The sequence below is a fragment of the Takifugu rubripes genome, chromosome 22 (assembly GCF_901000725.2).
Source record: "Takifugu rubripes chromosome 22, fTakRub1.2, whole genome shotgun sequence".
Taxonomy (NCBI): domain Eukaryota; kingdom Metazoa; phylum Chordata; class Actinopteri; order Tetraodontiformes; family Tetraodontidae; genus Takifugu; species Takifugu rubripes.
The window spans coordinates 11,467,458-11,486,783 of NC_042306.1; the positions used below are offsets into that span (position 1 = coordinate 11,467,458).

General features: G+C 48.6%; 1 protein-coding gene across 11 annotated transcripts in view; it reads left to right on the forward strand.

The window, feature by feature from the left end:
* The window catches only part of st3gal3b (ST3 beta-galactoside alpha-2,3-sialyltransferase 3b), a 30,269-nt gene extending 15,224 nt beyond the window's left edge, over positions 1-15,045 (forward strand). For 10 of the 11 annotated variants that reach the window (XM_011616539.2, XM_029830378.1, XM_029830379.1 and 7 more), the window contains 7 exons: positions 811-905; positions 4,528-4,591; positions 4,669-4,764; positions 4,845-5,031; positions 12,197-12,343; positions 13,811-13,957; positions 14,733-15,045. In XM_011616539.2, coding sequence (XP_011614841.1) covers positions 811-905; positions 4,528-4,591; positions 4,669-4,764; positions 4,845-5,031; positions 12,197-12,343; positions 13,811-13,957; positions 14,733-14,822 — 826 coding nt within the window. In that variant the 3' untranslated portion in view covers positions 14,823-15,045. 11 annotated transcript variants of the gene reach the window in all.
* The last annotated feature ends 4,281 nt before the right edge of the window (positions 15,046-19,326 follow it).

Sequence of the window (19,326 nt, forward strand, 5' to 3'; positions counted from 1 at the left end):
CCTGGTTAGCAGCTAGCGTCGTTATAGCTCCGGTGGTCTGGTTTCTCCAAGCGCAACGGTGCGCCCAATTATTTCCTGTAATCTTTAAACAAAATAAAACAGCAGAATAGATCTTTTCTCATTCGCTTCTGCGTGATATGGAAACACACAGAGCTCCCGTCTCACGTCCACACGGCCTGACAGCAGGTCATAAAAACACACATTCATCCTGAAGCTGCGCTCGGGTCGCAGGCGTGACTAAGAGGAAATGGCTCCTTTTGATTTTAGGGCAGCAATTAATCAAAAGGAGACACGCATGCACACTTTTAACAGACAAAAGGACCAGGAAGAGGCGACGATGGAAGCAGCAGTTCAAGGGCCATGAGTCACATGTGTTTTTAAATATCAGACCATCTAACGTCTTGACTGCTCTTCACATATATATATATATGTGTGTGTGTGTGTGTGTTGTTTTAGTTTGTGGAAACGGCCTCAGCAGAGATGATTTGAGTGCAAAACATTGGGGTCTAAGTATGTTCTCTCTGCAGATTTATCAGAACTGTATGTCAGCTCTGATTTGGGCTTGGACTGGACGCCCATGCTGATGGGTTATGTGCTGCAGCTGCGCTCCTGCGTCTCCCCGCGCGTCTCACTTTTTATCGCTCTCTTCGGTTTCACGGCTCTAACGCTCATGTTTGCTCAGCCCGGGAGGAGAGGGCGGTGCCGCTAATGATGCCGGACCAAACTCAGTTTGATTTCATTTTAAAAAAATGATTCCACTAACGTCCTCTCTCTTTGTTTTCTTTCCTCATGCTCTTCCCGCCTCTACAGGTTCATAAAACCGGCGCCCATGTTCCTCGATCGCAACTTCAAACGTTTGGCAAAAGTCAACAGCTACTTACCTCCGTTTGGCTTCAAAACACAAGGTAAGAAGGGTTCCCTGGTGAAGCGCCCTACGTCCTCCGGGCTCATCAGGAAGAGCAGAGAAGGTCTCTTTAAAAGTTAGGGGCAGTTTTGATCTGCCGTGTGATCTGGAAACGTTCACGTCGATGATGTGTGGGAGCCTGACAAGCAGTTCCCTGGCAAAGTATTTAATGTCAGAGTAATGAACTGCCTGATGTGTGCTTTTCATTAATGTGATTGATGTTTATGATGATTTACACTTTTGCTGCTTTCCCAGCTCCCTGCTTTAAAACGGGTAATGAAATGCAAAGTCCGGCTCGTCCCTGTGCCCCCTGAATGACAGAAATTCTCTCGCTGTTTGGTTTAATTCTGGTATCAGAGGCGTTTAAATGGTCAAACTCTCACCTTCTATTGATTGTAATGAGAAAAACAAGGTTCTGCAGTCAGTTTCTCTCAGTCCTGACCCATAAAACTGTGAGTCAACTCTGTACTGAGTCATAATTAATATTAAATTCATACATTTGGTCCTGGGTTGATATTTGAAGGTAATCCACCTCTGGGTGTATTCCGTTACCTTTAGCCTTTGGCATGTTACGCTGTTATGAATTACTAAGGCAGCAATGTTTTTAAAACTAGGCTTTTTTTTTTCAGTCCTGCATCGTCCACGTCGGAATCGGTTGCTTCACAGATACATGACGTTCACATATGATGTAACGGTCATGTCATCCATGCTTAGCGTTTGCCTTTTGACAAGGGATGGGTCCTGATATCTGCTTCAGCTTTGGGGGAAAGTTTCCAAGTTTCTTTCAGCGCCGCCGCCAAAAAAAAGGGATCTCACGACACCCCGTATCGGCCGGTAGATTAGCAGAGAGGGCGAGAGGCGTCGGATGCAGCTAGAACACTTTGGCTGCGGCTTTTGCATGTTAGCAGCTGCAGATCAGCTGCGGGCCTTCAGCAGCAGGTTGAGACGGTTCAGAGGAGGAGATTGATCGCCTGATAGGCTGGTTTCAGTAACGAGCCAAATATTGTAGCATTTCTCATCAGTCAGAAGCTTTAAAGGGCGCAGCTGGTGATAAATCTGTGGATTCCCTCATTATCAGGTTCCAACAGTCGTCCGTATGCCTCTGTATCATCCTCCTGCTCTTAACACACTCCGACACTTCTCCAATCACACCGGTACACACTGCCATGGGAACTGAACAGATAACGCTGGCCTGGCTTCAGCGGCGGCGTTGTCACATTTTCCAGTCCTTAAGAAAAGGCCGCAGGGTTAAAACTCTGTGGTTTGGAGCGCTCTGGGCCGCGGCTTGAACACACACACAGATCCACGCACGGTCTCTCCGTATCAAAAGAGTGCTACGTGAGCGTGTGTTACACCTGGGGTGTGTTTTCTGCACGGATCGAGCCGCAGCACGGCTTCCCTTTTACTGCTGCTCATGTGGAGAGATGATACGTGTGGATGTTGAATAGAACACCACAAAGGATTCCAAATTGGGACTGAGGGGAGGCGGTTTAGTTTTATTTTTACTTTCCTCTGTGATAACATGTGCGTTTGGCCCACCGGTAAAGCTGCATTATGTCACCTGTAGTGAACAAAGTGGCTGCGATCTTCATCTGCTTTGAATTACCGGCAAATGAAACTATAAGTTTAAAGGATTAAGAGACAGTTACTACAGCTGAGCAGCTATACATAAGGGACTTCATTTAAAGCAAATGCTTCCTTACACTTTACACTGAATAAGCTGAAATTCTACACATTAGCCAGGGTAAAAACGCCACTGAATTTAATATTTAGCGGGCAAAAGTCAAAGTTTAAAATAGCTGCCAAAGTTAACATTAGTTTTCCAGATGTATGAAGCCCCGCAGAGCTTTTTTTAGCGGGGAGTTTGGACTGAAGTTGTTTCAGCTGTTTCCAAGCCTGTCCTAATCTTCTGCTGATCGGAGAGTTGTGCGTAAGACTCGCATTCTTACAGCAACACAAAATAGTTTACACGTGTCTGAACTATAACGCAAGCTCCTACAGGACGCGTCCAGTTTGATACGTCCCCCATTTTATTTGACTTTAGAGGGCACTGATATACAGATCATTACAATTTTAATATTGAATCGAATTAGTCGTCACCTAGAAGCTTGAAGCACCCGTTCAGCCTCACTCGCACCACCTGCTCGTCACTATAGTTCTTTCAGGGTGTTTAAACTACAATCATCCCAACAATGTGTCTGTGTTTATGTGTTGTGATGCTTCTCCAGCTCACCAGCTCAGATTCCTGTCATCCCTGGAGTTCCTGGTCCCGAGTCGCCTCCATTCGTCTTCAGCACGAGGCATACCGCGCTGAAATGTTTACCCGGGGTGCTTATAACAATTAGCTCCCATGTCATCGCGCAGAAGCGCGCCGTTGCCGTTGTGATTTTTCATGTTTCGCCCTCTGGGACGCAGGTGTGGTCTTCACACTGGTGTTTATGCTGCTCGGGGTGATGCTTGACGCCAGACATCGACACCACATCTAAACAGCTCACCTCTCCTCAGCAGGTTAATCATTAGAAACCTCAGCCGGGGCCAATGGCGGCTATTATGTGTCTTTAAAAGCCCCCCAGTCTAAACTGTCGGACACGGTTTTCCGCCGCAGAATATTTGCCTTTAGTCTGGTTTTGAATGGTAATGAAGCACAATAGAGTCTCTTTGATGATCACTTTGATTACTCTTAGCGCTTTAATAAGTCTGGTGAAGGTTTCACCCGAGGCCGCTGACATTTGTGATGCCGGGAAGTTCACGGTAGCCCGTTTCCGTTTCACTTCAGTGTTACGGTAATAACAGGAACGGCATCGTTAGGGTGACAAAGACAAGTACGGGAGGCCTAAAATGGTTAGGAGAGCAAAGAAATATGAACATCTGCGCTGGAATGTGCAAAGCACGACTGCGGAACGCGCCGGGAATGCGCGCTATGGCTAAACATCTTTTCTCACCCTGCAACCAGAGGGGTGCTCGCCACGCAGGGAGACGTGCCCAACATCTCCCACTTAAGAAGGAGAATGCACTTGTTTGAAAAGAGCATTCCTCCTCTGAGTGCTTTTATGGGAGAGTTTTAACACACGCATACAAATACCTTCTCGAAATCCGACTGTCTTTCGCAGATTCCGTCTAATCGGAAACATTTCCCCCTCCGTATTCCCATCACGGCTATTTGAAGGTGCTGATGGGTCACTCCTTATCTGAGGCTGAATAAACGGACCGAGGTGTTTTTCTCCTCCAGCTGTCTTTAAGACCACCTACATTGTTCTGTCTCCGGTGGTATGTGGAGGTCTCTGGGAGTTTGTTATTCTTTTATTTCATTTTCATTAGTAGATAACATCACCTCGTCTGTGGTGTTTAAATTGCATCAAACTTAAGCTGACTGACCTTGATGACAGCAGCACATTTTTCCGCGCCGTATTTAGAGACACACTATCTTTTAATGAAGTGAATTGGACAGTAGTTGTGTGAATCCGGGACCCAGATCAGCGCCAGGAAAACCATTATCCACTGGTGTATTGAGACAGAAAGCTGGGGCTCTGCACAATTAGCTGTCACACTCGTTTATGTGCGTCAATATGGTGCCCTGCTGCTCCACGTGTGCGTTCAATGACTCCTGTTGATTTCTGTTGCAGAGAGAATCATAGACAGTATTTTAACCACTACAAAAAATTACGGGCTGGGAGAGCAACTGGACAGGTAAGGACTACTGGGAGCCTGGATTTGGTTCATGCTGCTGCTCCCAGTTTGACTCATTTTTTGTTTCAATGTGGCAGCCGGAGCTGTAAAAGATGCATCATCGTTGGAAACGGAGGGATCCTGTCCAACAAGTCGCTGGGCTCTCGGATCGACGAGTACGATGTCGTAGTGAGGTGACGAACGCTGCCAGAGTTTAGCTTTTAATCATGCTCCAGGATTTTAGTTAACAAAGTGCATGCTTTTGTTCTCGAAGGTTAAATGAAGCCCCGGTCTCTGGTTACGGCAAAGACGTTGGGACCAAAACCACCATGAGGATAACGTACCCAGAAGGAGCCATCCAGAAGCCCGACAGCTACGAGAAGGACTCGCTCTTTGTGTTCTCCGCCTTCAAACCTCTGGATTTCAAGTGGCTCAGGCAGATGGTCTTCAAGGAGAAACTGGTAAGGTTATTTTTTACAGCTTTTGCAAGGAGGTGGAAGAATCCACAACACACAGACGCACAATAACTCATTCGACAAAAAGCCTGCCGAGCGCCACGTCTCAGCCTGAGTTTTTATTTAAATGCCATCCAAAAGCCGTTGTTTTTTTTGTTTTTTTAAATCACACTTGATCACATCTTTACACCCACATAATTACAGTATACTGTGGAAAATTTCTCCTCCTCTGGTTGCCTAAATATGTCTGGATGTTTGAGTTGCGTGTCTTTTTTTGGACCTCTGCAGTCCGGCCGATCACGTTTTGCACATTCCCTCCTGTAGACTTGCAAGCTGTATTTATAGTGTGATTAAGTGGACAAATATACACTGTGTATACCGCTGATAAGAGTCAGGGGTCACTTCAGCTTCTTATTTTCTACCACTCACTTTTTAAGAATGACAGAAAAATCCGGGGGCAACCTGTCATGTTGGGGGATTGAGTGGCTGTAATTCCGCCCCTGACCAGTTGGTGGCAAATGAATATATTTACTGTTATTCTCATGTTTGATGTCACGTTGTGTCTTTGTTCAGCCTGTGGCTCCTACCTAAAGGCACTCGTGTAAGTTATTGTTGAGTCTGAACACTAACAAGGCAGCTAAAGAAAGATAAGGTCAGAATTCTGATCCTTCTGTCTGCGACAGTGAGAGCGTGTAATTCGATCATTTATCACAGTTTACGCTGCTGGTTACTGGAATTGTGGGCTTCCCTGTTGCACATCAGTCAGTCAGCAACTGCAGGAGAGCGTCCACATGTGGTTGAAGCGAGTTTATCACGGCTGTCAGGATCCGCTGCAGGCTTGAAACACCACACACTGGCTGCGCATGCATCCCATTCATCTGCCAATTTATTATATTATTCACTATATTTGTTATATCATACATAAAAACTACTTTTGATTGTTGTTTGACATTTTTGCACTGTACAATTAGATTCCTAAGCACATAATTAGTTATTTTCCCTCCTCGTTCTGCATCACATTACCAGTTTCCAGGTCTCCTCTTGTACTCCATCCCTCACATACTGACACACTAATCACAGCACAATAATATATTTCATAAAGAGTCTTCTGGGTGACCTTCTGATTGCTGTGGTTAATGACGAGCCGCCAAGCTGCGACTTCTTAATCACGAGTGTCAGACTGAATGACAGAACTGGCTTGGGCTTATCTTTTGAAGCATTACAGAAGGAAGTCATTTTTAACGGCTGCTGTGTCCTTTTATAGCCATTGTCAGTGAAAACGCTTGCATAATCACTTTCATTTTTCCTCTCTAGTAGCCTATATGAGATTAGTTTTAATCCATTTAATGCCAGAACACTGGGGGGGACGTAGTTCAAGCTCCTTTATTGTTATTAAAATAAGTGCTGCTATATTTTAAAGGCCCGTGTCAGATTTTAGATCCCCTTGCTGTAAATCATTACTTGCTTGCATTAAAGAATTTAATTAGTCCAATTCTCAAATGTGGAAACGAGCGTTATTTCCCTGCACAGCTGTGACTTTGAGGGAAAACTACTCCTGATTGTCAAAGCTGTTAGTAGCTGTAAATAACAATAAATAACAGTAATACTACGTGCTGCTGTCCGTCATGTTGACGGGTTGCACAGCAGCAAACTGTAACTGAGCAAAGTTGCAGATGTGATGTTGGACTGAAGGTAGGAAAAGTAGCTCCGAGAGCTCAGGGAAACAGGGAATGGAGGGTTAAAGTAACACCAACCGGGGAGGAACAAATGAAGGTGGAAGTGGCGCTCGGGCGAAATCGTGCAAAGTGGCTGGTTGGGCTGAAAGCGGGCCCTCTCGACCCCCAGGGGCCCAGATTTTTCTCTTTTGTCAGAGACGAACAGTGGAAACGGCTGCTCGGGATAATTGATCTGGCCCCTGGCATCCGAGTCAGCCCTCTTTGAACTGGCGAGGAGGGAAGAATGTTTCTCATGGGTTTAAAAGCAGGCAACATAAAAGTCTGTCTTTGTTCACAACTGGACATTTCTGCCACAGAGAAATAACAAATGTGCCACGTAACGGGCGACACGATGCCTCCCAAACGTTTCCCTCCAAACCCTCAGCAGGTCACTCTTCCGTTGCTCGGGTTAGAGTATTTTATGCCGTCTCCTCTCAGATTAGTTGGGAATATATAAATCCGCCCCGCTCAGATCAATAACCCTGCTTCTCTTCTTTAAGCTGTGGACAGCATGAAAGTGTTCACAGATGTAACATCAGGTATCCCGCAGAAAACATCCATCTTTGCCTCGCTCGGTGATTTCATCCTTGAGGCTCAGGCCGTGCAGCTTTGGAAGGCCGTCCTTTGGAAGCTTTTCCGTCTCTGGCTCCCAGCGGGAATCTCTTTGTGCGAGCTGCAAAAGCTCCTCTTTCCTCCTCAGTGATGAATGCGAGCGCGGCCCTTTTCTCAGAGGTTAGTGCAGCCTCTAGTGACTCATCCAGACGGTTATCATAAGTCGATCCGGCCCGTGTTGAGGCTTTTTTTGTGGCTTTTCAAAGCCCGCAGCACCGTCTTGGACGGCTGAACAGAACCGAAATTAGCGGGGTCACTTCCCAATCTGTTCACGTTTTGCACACGCTGACAAACACGAGCGCCGGCCCGGACCCAGACGCTCGCCTTCAAAGTCCACTTTTCTAAACTTGACCTAATCAGACCCTTGGCTCGCACACGCGCTTGTCTCTGGGAATCCGCCCCGCGTTCCTGGACCTGCCGTGCGCAGCAGCAGCAGCAGCGGGAGCCTTCCCTCCGACCTCATCCATCAGTCCCGCAGGTCTCCCTGATTACGGGACCGTCGCTCAGCCCGACCCCACAGACGCAGCCGTCGGGCTGATTGCCAAGTGTTTACGGCCGCGCGGGCTTTACAGTCACCGATAAGCTTCTCTCTTCATCGGGTTTCAGCCATGCACGCGGTGTCGCCGCGGTTCGTGCACTCACAGCTCCAGTTGTTTGTATATGCGGGGATATTTTCAAACAGAGCCAGTAAAGGATATACACTGGGCTCGGGGGTGAAGTGGCAGTGTTCTGTCCTTCCTGTTTGTTTACAATAGCTCTCTCTGCAGGCTGCAGAGGTAAGTGATGGATGGGAACAATTAGAGGAAGAGCCTTTTCCTTTAATAGTGAAAAGCCAAACCTGAAGGATCAAAATATTTTAAGCGCATTTCCCAGCCAATTCCGGAAAATCAGGAGTTCCAGGAATGACCCAAACAGCGAGGTGCTTGTGACTGATGAGCAGAGTTTTCCAGCGGAATCCCTTCCAGCTAAAATATTGCTATCAAGTTTTTACTTTTGGATCCGTGTGTCTGCCCTTTTTTCTTTTTTTTTTAATTTTAAAAACTGGCCCAAAAGGTTTGTTGTATCTCTGTCACGGACGACGCGCTGCCAGACCGAAATAACAACTATATGACCTTGCTATACGACCTTTTCAAGGGTAAACATCTGCGCAGAAGCCCAAAGTAGCACACATACATGTATTCATAAACATTTACATACTTGTAAACATGGATTTTGAACATGAGCGAGGGACATGGAGACCGGATGTGACTGATTACCGCCAGTGTTATGTTTCCAACATGAGTCACAAAGGTTCCCTGTAACCATTAACGCTCAGACCTGCTCTCTGGTACCTTTAACGCTGCCTTCAGATGAGGTGGATGATGAGTGTTACAAAGTTTGATGTGTTGTAACATGTCGCCCTGTTATCAGGACTAAGAGAGGGACTTTTTTTTTTTACTAATGTCTCTCAAGTAGGTCGAGGCAGCATCTGTTTTTTTTACCCCAACACTGCATATGTTGCCTTCAGGGTCAAAGTCCTGGCAGGTTGGGACGTCATTCTCACGCAGGCCGTCACGGGTGTGTGGAGACGAGGGTCTCACACACCGAATAAACGAGAAAAAGCCCGGAAAAGAGAAACCAGCGTGACCCCGGTGAGGGCAGAGGTCTTGGTATGTGTCAAGAACAGCAACTACAAATTGGTGAAAGCTTAAGAATGAGGCAGCCGTCCGGAATTCTACCTTCACTAACGACCAGGTTCTGCTCATACGTGCCATTGGCATCCCGGCAAACATGACAAAGCTGAAGGATTTATTTCCTGTTGCGTAGGAAACCAGGGCGAACGAGGGTGCGTAATTACCTTCAGTTGTGTTCATCCACTCAGTCAACCAGATTTTAGCTTAAATTGTTTCTAGTTTATAGCACATGGGAGCTAATTATATAACAGCCAACTTTCAAGGATGGAAGGACATCTGTGTCATCGCTGCCATGTTACCATGTCGTTAGGGCAAAACTCTGGAATCATGCGCGCAGTACACAGTGTCTGTGTCTGCTACATTAGGCTGACGGATATCTGGCCTGTTGTGTTTGTTTACTTTAAAGGGATTTAAAGCCACCCTTAGTAACCCAGCAGATGTGAAGCCTTTTTTCCCCTTTACCCTCATATTTCAGCTTGTTTTTAGTGCTTCACATCTCTACAGTCAGTCCCGGAGGAATTGTAAACTAAGGTTTCGGCTTCATTTAACACACAAAAACGTTATAGTTTAAAGGTGAGTCAGGTTTCGGGGCCCACACTCACACCAGCTGCTGAAACACCTCCCAGTTTTCCTTTCTTTATGTTTTTGAATAGTCAGAAATGAGTACATCCTCTGAGCTGGAGTGCTGAGCTGCCGTGATCTACTTTTAGGTTATAGAGAGCATAATGAAACAGGACGTCAGGGGCTACAAATGTTCATAAGGAACATTAACCTTATATTCTTTCCTACTTGCCTTATTTTATTGTTAGCAAGCCATGGAGCAATCATGACTCTGTTCCGCTTATTTGGTTTTATTTTATTGGCTCTAAGATGCTAAACATGCTGGCGTAGCGCAGTTCAAATAAATGAGCCCATAAAGCCTAAATCATGAAGATGTACAGTGTCGTTCCTGTATATTATGAGCTTTAGACCATGAATTATTCTCCTGGCTGAACTGTGTTTAACTTGCTAGCTCACTGTTTCACAGCACTCAGTGTTAACAAGTGTGTCGTGTTCATCTACCTGTTTTATGTGTGTGTAACGGCCTGAATCGGAGCAGCAGGCTAAGCCAAGTTCAGCAGAGAGTTAGCAAACACCCTGAGCGGCACGAGCATCCACCGCCAGGAGCCAAATAGCAAACTGCTATCGTCATCTCAGATGGAGAACTGCACTTTAATCAGCTCTCTGGAAATTTGCTTCAATTCAACAATAAATTCGGAGAGCACGTCAGAATTGTAACATCGTTTACCCCTCTCCGACACGCATTTCCAGCAATTAACTCCGAGTTGTTTTAGCAGGTGCCGTCTCGGAGCACGCAGCCTTGTGCACTCACTTAAATCTAATAATCCAGCCCAATTTAACAATAAAGCTGTTGCAGGAAAAAGGTAATCAGTCATTTCCTCCCTGGCTCTCACCCCGACACAGAACCAAGCGCCAAGGCCAGGCACTTGTTCACCTCTGGAACACGTGTGTCAGCCCTCGGTCAGCCTCTAAGCCGGGCCGCTCTGCTTCCAATTCTGTCCATAATCAGACGGCGCAGGTTCAAGAGCGTTCCTGTTGCCAAGCTAATGTGTTCGACGCCTGCAGGTTAGCGGTCAATCGCAGTAGAAACCACATCCTCTAACCCGAAGGCCGCCTTCTTTTACCATTTTATTACACCCAGGGAGCCTCTGTCGTATCACAGGAAACCGCTCATCATCTGTCAGTATTACCTGTTTAGAGCTGATGACTTTTAGCGTAAGCCCCTCCCACATTCCTGAACTCATACCACCTCTCAGCGTCAACAGTCACGCTATAATTGTTCCCACGTCTCCCAAAGCCTCCTGTACATCCACAGGTGCCTGAGTGTTTTCAAAAAGGTCCCCACCCCGTCACATTTGTGTGTAAGTACACATCGGGTCACCGGCGTGTAAAGCGAGGGGCGTGTGTTGTGTCATCAGCTTCCCTCTGTCCCAGAATAAAGAAAAAAAAAAAGCGTGCATCACTCTCCCTATTGAGCGTACGCCGACGCACACACATCTAAGCCACGCTGCTAAATAGATGCCTGGCAAACACAGGCGGCGTTGACAGGCGAGATGAGCTGCCGTTCCTGTTGCAGCTTGCTGAGGGCACGGAGCCCGGGCCGCGTTCAAAAAGAGCCGCCACTGTTGAAGCCACAAAGCCAGCAGACTTGTTGCTGCTGCCTCTGCCAACACACACAAACACGCACACACTGAGTGATGCATGGCCGTATCAAAGACAGCCGGGTGGGTGCTCGCCTATTTGAACAGGTGATTCCCATTTACATCTGCCGACCCCGTTGGCTCGGGGCCTTTCTGCAGGAAGTCGTCGACCACGCACGGAGTTGTAGTTTTCAGGTAAACTGGACTTGTTTGTTGGAGGCGTGACGATTATTATTAACATTTGCAGCAACCTTCTGGTCGAGATGACGACACGAGCGAGGGAAGCGCCGAAGGAAGTCCACTTTAAAAGAAAAGGGTTCCTGAGAACACAGATTAAACTCATCAAGAGGAAAGAGTGTTTGAAGCTCACGCTAACACGCAGCGTTCTCACATCAGAGAGTCCTCCATTGTGGAAAAGAGAAACAAACCCATGTGATGAAAAGTCCGATTGCACATCAGCGCGTTTTACTTAGTAAATATTAATCAATTCTGTTGACGTGTTCTAACAATATTTACTTTATTAGGAACATAAAGTTGAATAAATAGCCAAGCTCTTTCTCCCTGTTCCCTGAGCAGGATCCACGGGGATTTGATTTGCGGAGATATTGATAACTGAGGTGAAGAGGTTCACCTTGCCGCCCTCTTCTGTAGCCGTGGTGTTCGGAACGCCGGCCGGAGCGGCTTCCCACTCCCGCCGCTCTGCCAGGAGTCATAATTACCGACGTCCTACGACCTGACTTCATCCATTAGAGACCCAAATCCATTTCCTTAATCAGTGCCGGTGGAGTCTGGCTGCTGCTCGGCTTCTGTGTTTTCTGTCAGTGCAGAATAAATGAGCTCGCCATTCCCAGGTCTCGTGTGTCCCCCCCCCCCCCCCCCCCAGAAATGTTTTCTTTCTGATGAAACCTGCTAACAGTGTCCCACTTCTCCCATTTCTCTTCTCTCTTCTTCCTGGTTCCAAATACCTCAGAAGGGCACGGAAGGGTTTTGGAAGTCGGTGGCGCACTACGTACCCCGGGAACCCACGGAGATACGAATCCTCAACCCCTACTTCATCCAGGAGGCGGCCTTCCAGTTCATCGGCCTGCCCTTCAACAACGGCCTGATGGGTAAAGGGGTAAGAGGAGCCTCTGATTCCGTGTCGGTCTGATCATTTTCCTGCCAAAACCTTCTCCGATCGCTTCAGCTGTCCTCAGATATTCCGATGAAGGACCAATTGTACGAGAGCAGTGGACCTCAAGCGACCTTTTCGATCCATTTTTCTTTGCGTAGCATTTTTGTGGAGCTTTTTGAAGTCTCGGCTTCTCTGTTTTAGGATTGCAGCTTACTCTGTTTTCATAACACAGCCAGGGAAAGAAAGTAGATTAGTAGGAAATACCAAACAATTTCTCTTTGTTGACATTGCCGCAACGTGGAACGCGCGCCGCGCAGGTCCGGCCGGTGTTCTACAGCTCCCCACAGGGCTGCTTTCATTCCGGGTTGGGAATTCACGGAGGCACTTTGCTCGTGGACTCGGAACTTGTGCAAACATCAGAGAACAAACGGCAGTTTCTGAGCAGACGGAAGAGAACCGTAGTGTGCACGGAGGGGTTGAAATCGGTTGTGTCTGTGTGACTGTTTTTCATTGACGGCTTAATTGAATTTATATGCTTGTTCTTGGTAAAACGGGATATTGTGAACACTCTGCCCTCTGGGGCCACCAGAACACCCCTGCATGAACTGGAACATGTGTTCAGCATGTGGACATCTGGCCTCGGTGTGTGTGAGTGAGTGTGTGTGTGTGTGTGAGTGTGTGTGCGTCTATATGGGGACTGCAAGAGCGCTAACACAGGGATTTTTATTCACTCTGTGGGGTCTCGGTAGGGATAAACTTTTAGGCCCCAGAACTTCATCATTACATGGAAAAATGTGAGGTTAAGGGTGGAAGTGAACTGAGTTTACTGTTTGGGTGAGTTTAAGTTAGCCTGTGTGTGTGTGTGTGTGTGTGTGTGTGTGTGCGTGTGTGTGTCTTTTATCATGTCCATTCTCCAGAATTTGGCCTTCTGCCCACATTAGTTGAATTTTCTGGAGTTTGATCCTCATATCTGTGTTAAGTGTCTTCATGACTGCACGTGTGTGTGAACTCATCTTATCAGAACACACAGCAGGGGGTGGGACCGCCAACCCTGAGGGCGGCAAATCAGCCTAATGATTTAAGTGGGGGCCTCCATCCATTCTTTCTTCTGCCCCCCCCCCCACACACACACACACACTTAGAATCACACTCTTTACCCCCCCGGATCAATGGCAGCCCAGGGCAGTTAGGAAGCACATTTCAACCCTGTAGATGACGGTGCGTGGGGGTGGGGGGGGGTCACAGGGGTCACGTCTTAAAGGTAATGGTTAATCACCAAGTGTTCAAAGTCAGTTAGATGCAGCAGAGCAGAACAAAGACAGAAGTGTGTGTGTGTGTGTGTGTTTGTGTGTGTGTGTGTGTGAGTGTGTGTGTGTGTGTGTGACAGTGATAGCGTCGCACCTCTTTCACCGTCCAGGCTGAAGGTCATTCTGGAAACCCTGGTTCTGACAGCCTGTTTCCTCATTGCAGAACATCCCGACTCTGGGAACGGTCGCCATAACGATGGCCCTGCACAACTGCGACGAGGTGGCCGTGGCCGGGTTCGGCTACGACATGAACACGCCCCACGCGCCCCTGCACTACTACGAGACGGTCAAGATGTCCGCCATTAAAGAGGTGAGCGCCGAGGCGTCCTTGGACGACCTCCGGGCCGGGACGCCTCAGAGTTCGGGTGGTCCGGCGGACCGGTGGAACCTAAAACAAGTCAGGATCTATAAAATGAAGGCTCGGCTGGGCATCGGGTCAAGACTGGACAGGGTTTAATCTATAGCGCACTAAAACGGCACCGGGCTTTCGTCAGCCACTTCATCAGCGGGGGAACTATTAGCGTTCTGTTTGAACGATGGTTCTGTGAGCGGCGTCCCGACAGATCCGCCTGCCCATCCGTCAGGCGCCGCTCTCAGTGTTTACGCCGAATCAAAGATGTCCCCCGTGCGCCGGCGCGTGTAAACCATGAGCTCAGCACGATGATAACCTCTGTCTAAACTCCCGGCGAACCTCTGGCATTTATTACAATCATCTTCATCAACGCGGGCGGCGTCGGTCGCACGCGGCCGCGCCGCCGCCACTCGCTTGATTTGCTGGAAACACACGGAACGCCTGTGAAGTCGTCGACCGCTTTGATTAGACGAGCCGTTTTCTTTCTATTCCCGAAACGTCCGAGGAAATTAGAGAAGATAAACAAAAATGACTTAAATATCCATAAAGGTTGTGGGTTGGTGTATATGTTATATGTATGTATTGATTAAACAGCCGTGATGCATTTCTCTTTCTATATAATCAGGATATATTACTATCAGCTTTAGCTGGGATTCTGGGGGGGTCGGGGCCTGATCCGGAGGAAAGGCTCCAGTTTCTGGTTTAAACTCCGTGTTTGTCCTGCTTCCCGCAGTCGTGGACTCACAATATCGCCAAGGAGAAGGAATTCCTCCGCAAGCTGGTGAGGGCCAACGTCATCACAGACCTGACCAACGGCATCTGAGTTCACACCCGCCATCGGCCTCAGCCCTCCCCGCCATCCCAGAGGACTGCTGAACAGGAAGCGGGGGGAAGAGGCGGACTCTCGGAGCAGCGGCCCTTCGGACCCCCGCCGGCCTGCTGCCCGGGCCCATGCATGGCCAAACGTTATTTTAGGAAAAGACGACCCTGGAGTGTTCCAGCGGAGCGCTGCACACGTGTGCCTTGAACCAAAGACTCCTGTTGGCTGGGGGGTGGGGGGTGGGGTGGGGTGGGGTGGGGGGGTCAGAAGGGGACGGTTGCAGCGAGGTTCTGACGGTCCTGCTCTTCAGCGTTTACAGCTCGAGCAGCTCCCCAACCAAATATCACACCAGAGAGGTTTTATAGATGCTGACATATGACTTTGGGGATTTAGCTCGAGAGAATGGAAAGAGTAAGGGGGGGTGGGGGGGTATGGGGGGTGTGTGTGGGGGGGTCGACTACCAGTGCCAAACGTACCTCGTGCAGGGGGAGAAGTCATCCTCCTCTGATTCTTGCTGCCTGAATGTATTCACTTTCTTCAGTGTAAATATGGGAGATTTTTACTGTGCTTTTTATCAAGCTGCCCCCCCCCCCCAACAACCCTGACCCCCCCACAACCTCCACCTACATGTGCAAGTTACCCTCCACACCTGGCTCACTTTAAACTTGACTCACTTTAAAAGCCAGGCTGTAGATTAAAGACGGATGCCCCCCCCCCCCCCCCCTGGTGGCTGGCTGCAGTATTGGGCCTCATGTGTAACACTTCACTAAAGTAGCTGAGCAAAAATAACTGGTTACAAGTCCAACGGGCAAACAAGTGTTTTCCTCTCTGGAGGTCACAGAGGATGAAAGGTTACAACAAACGAGTTATTACGGGGGGGGGGGCAACAACAAAGCCGGTTCGACTCATCACTGATTGGGAACAGAGTTGACGTTATTTTCCTGGTTGGGATTGTTTGTGTCCAGCGGTACTGTCCCCACCCCTTTCTGGGTCAGATCCTCCCGTTGCTGCAGACGAGTTTTAGTTCTTCACTCGTTAGTGAAATTGCTGATTGTAGAATATGAATAAATGAATATCTATATATATATAATTGTTATTAGGTTGATTTTATTATTTATTTTGTTACTAAATCCTAGCATCTTAGTCACAGGCAGGCCTGCTTCCAGTTTGTACGTAGAGAGAACGGAGTCCACCTCCTCGTGCTTCCTATTGCGTGTGGGATCCATCTCGTATCCATTAGCTGTTGCGTGTCCTCGTGTAACCTGATTTAATGTCCTGAGCGATCCACAGCTGCAGACCAGCGCCGCCGCCATCGGAGCATTAATGATCACTCGAAACCGGGACGCGAGGATGACGGAATGTCACACGTGTTTTGTTTTTTGTTGGTTTATTTAATCCGACGGTTGCGCTAATCCTCTTCACGCAGTGACGGTGCATTCAAGTACTTCAAGAAATCGGGATTGTTTTGAATCCTTGCCCTCTTGCATCACGAGCTTCCGGGATCCCGCAGCGCTCCGTCCTTGTCCGGAAGAACGCGCGGCTTTCCGGAAACCGAGGTCCTGCTGGCGGCTACGGCGACGGCGTGGGGGACGTCTTGGCGTGGCCCTGCGACGCGGGACCAGCCCACTCCACGTGGGAGGAGCTGAGACTCTTTGGAATATCAATCAGCTTCGCCTTGACTTTATTCCCCAGGAGGATTCCAAGATCTCAAAACTAACATCAGCACATGCGTCGCCCCCTGCTGGTGGGCTGCAGTACGGTAACAACCCCATTTCCTCAGTGTTCACACTCGCATGTGTAGACGCTTTCAACTAGTTTTTCCTGAAACGGGAAACCACTGGACAATCTGTGTAATACTTGAATGTTTGATACTCGTGGAGCAGCACGTGCACGAGCCTGAAAGATTAGACGGGAGGTAGCAACACGCATCATTAATAATGTAAAATATTTGCAACGTGTAGTCAGCGGGCTAAAATAAACCACGCCAAACCACCAGTAGATTCTTGAAAGCGTTGACACAAAACAGATCTTTTGTTGAAGTCTTTTTTTCCCCCAAAAAAAGGTTAAATTTTTTTTTTTTTTTCTTTGATGAGTGCTGGAAAAGCGTTCATCAAAGATGGATCAGGCCCAAATCCGAAATGGAATTCTTTTCAAAGGCGAATGTATTCCCTCCAATCATCGATCGTATTTATTGAACCATTCTTTTTTTTTCTTACATCAGCATCAGTGAGAAATCAGTGTTATGAAGTGTTACGGTGTCTTTTTAAAAAAACAAAGCAACTATCCAGTTGTAAATGGCTTTCAGCGACTCAATAAATGCATTTGTAATGGGCGCTGGTGTGTGTGTGACTGTTTCACTGCAGCAGCTGCGTTTGCAAACAGCTCTGAAGCAGTTTGGCTTTGTTCTGTTTCTTCTCTCTGTTTTATCCCGTGTTTGCACGTGTGTGTTTCTATTTCCCACATATTAAGTACCAAAATACTGGTTATACTGGCAAAGTGAGGACATCTTAGAAAGTGGGGCCGTTAGGCTGGTGGGAATTTCAATGGAGAGTTTGAGGGTTACTACTTGGTGTTAGGGGTTAGGTCAGGGTTGGGGGGGTGGATTGGGATGGCTATGTTTAGGGTAGGGAGGTGGGTAATGCGTCCTATCTATGGCGGTCCCCACAAAGATAGAAATATAAGGATGTGTGTGTGTTCCAGTGCAGGAAGCTCTCAGCGGAGATGATGGAGAAGAGGATTTCCTCACCTGCGCTTTTCCCTCTCCCGTCCGATGGACTTCCTTCCTCCTCTTTACTCTCGTCCATCCTCGTCTGTGCGTCCTCTCTGCGTCCTCTTCCAGCCACGTGGACACCGGGGCCCCGTTTTTAGGAGCAACGCGGCCCTCTTGGCCCTGAAAGTCCCTCACGTTTCACACGCCGCTGCGTCGCTGCAGCTCGAGCGTTCCCGGCCTGTCCAGCTGCTCCGGCTGGTGTGAGGTGAAAACGGGACGGGTCGCCGTGGGCCCTTAAATTACCGTTAATGGGGTGCCAGAAACCCGTGACCGTGGCCACTCGTGGCGTGGTGGATTTCAACCCTCCACGCAACAGGACGAATATTTGTCACCTGGGAGCTCCCCGAGGCAGCTGTCCCGGCTGGAGGCGGTTCTTCCTGTCCAGAGCAGCGGACGGGGGTGCGAGTGCGCCTGCACCTCCTCAGCTGACGGGCCTTTTATTCTGTGCGACAGGTTCCCCACCCCACCTTCTCTCAGTAGGACTGGAGCGGAGGGGCCACGACCCCCGGGCCTGAAATTTAAACCCCTCATAAAAAAAAATAAAAAAAAGTTGGACTGGGGAGAGAAAACACCCATTCAAGCACCCCCCCCCCCCACACACACACACACATACACCACCACCACCACACACACACTCCCAGTGTTTACTCAATATCGGGTCAGCTGCAATGAGGGAAAACAACATTCCCTCTCCAGCAGCGCGTCCCACTTTCTGTCAGTTTACCTTTGCGTCCGGATGTGTCGCGCCTACAAGGCCGTCCTGTGTGACCGGGGGGGGGGGAGTCTGTTTGGTGGGGGGGAGCCCCGACCCCTCGTCTCCTGATGGCTTTGAGACGTCAAATTGTGACAAACACAGTCAAGCCGTTAAACCTTCAAAAGACCACCAGAAACCTCCGTATTGATGGATCCTGGTGGGAAAAAAAGGTTTGTTTCTGACCCCGGGCTGAAAAATCGCCAGACTGCCTCATTTTTTTGGGAAACGCCGCCATTAAGTCCCCCAAAAAATGAATGATCTGCAAACTGGTTCCTGGTTTGTGTTCAAGCCAGCAAAGGTTGACATCGAAGCTGCTCCGCATCAACGTGGCGATGTGGCTACACGAGCTGGTTAGCATGCTGTCATTAAGCGCTCGGAGCTACTTCGCCATTAAACTTGAGCCGTTTGAACTCCAGGATTAATGAAAATCACCAATGGAGAAAAATTCTCCCGGAAGCACGTGTGCCGAGTTTTGCCCAACGCTAACAGCAGAAATGCTAACGGCGGAGCCTCAGTTAGGGAGGAAGGTTCTGTGTGTTGTGGACTCTGCTCACCCTCCGTCCATCTCTCGAACAGCACTTCTAATCAAGCCAAAGCGGCGTTTATGCAACCGGCGCCGCAACAAATGTGTCGTGCTGGAAGGCAGCTTTGAAAACGCTCTGAAGTGCAAATGACCGTTGATGCATCCGTCATTGTTTGAGCCAACGTGCAAACATGTTTTGGAGTTTCGCGGCAACAGCACGACTCTGCCCCGCAGTTCGGATTGGTTTCGCAGAGATGGCCCCCGCAAGGTTTGGACGGCGTGCTGCGCGGGGGGCGTTCCCGTCTGAAAACTGAAAACAAACTCGCGGACCTGAAGCGCGTCCAAGAGAGGAAGGCACTTTTGATGGTGAGGGAAGAGGAGAGCGATCACCAGGGAGTGCAGAAGAAGGAAGCTGGAGATCCTTGGTAATCTCTGGAACTGTCTCTCAGTTCCAGCATCC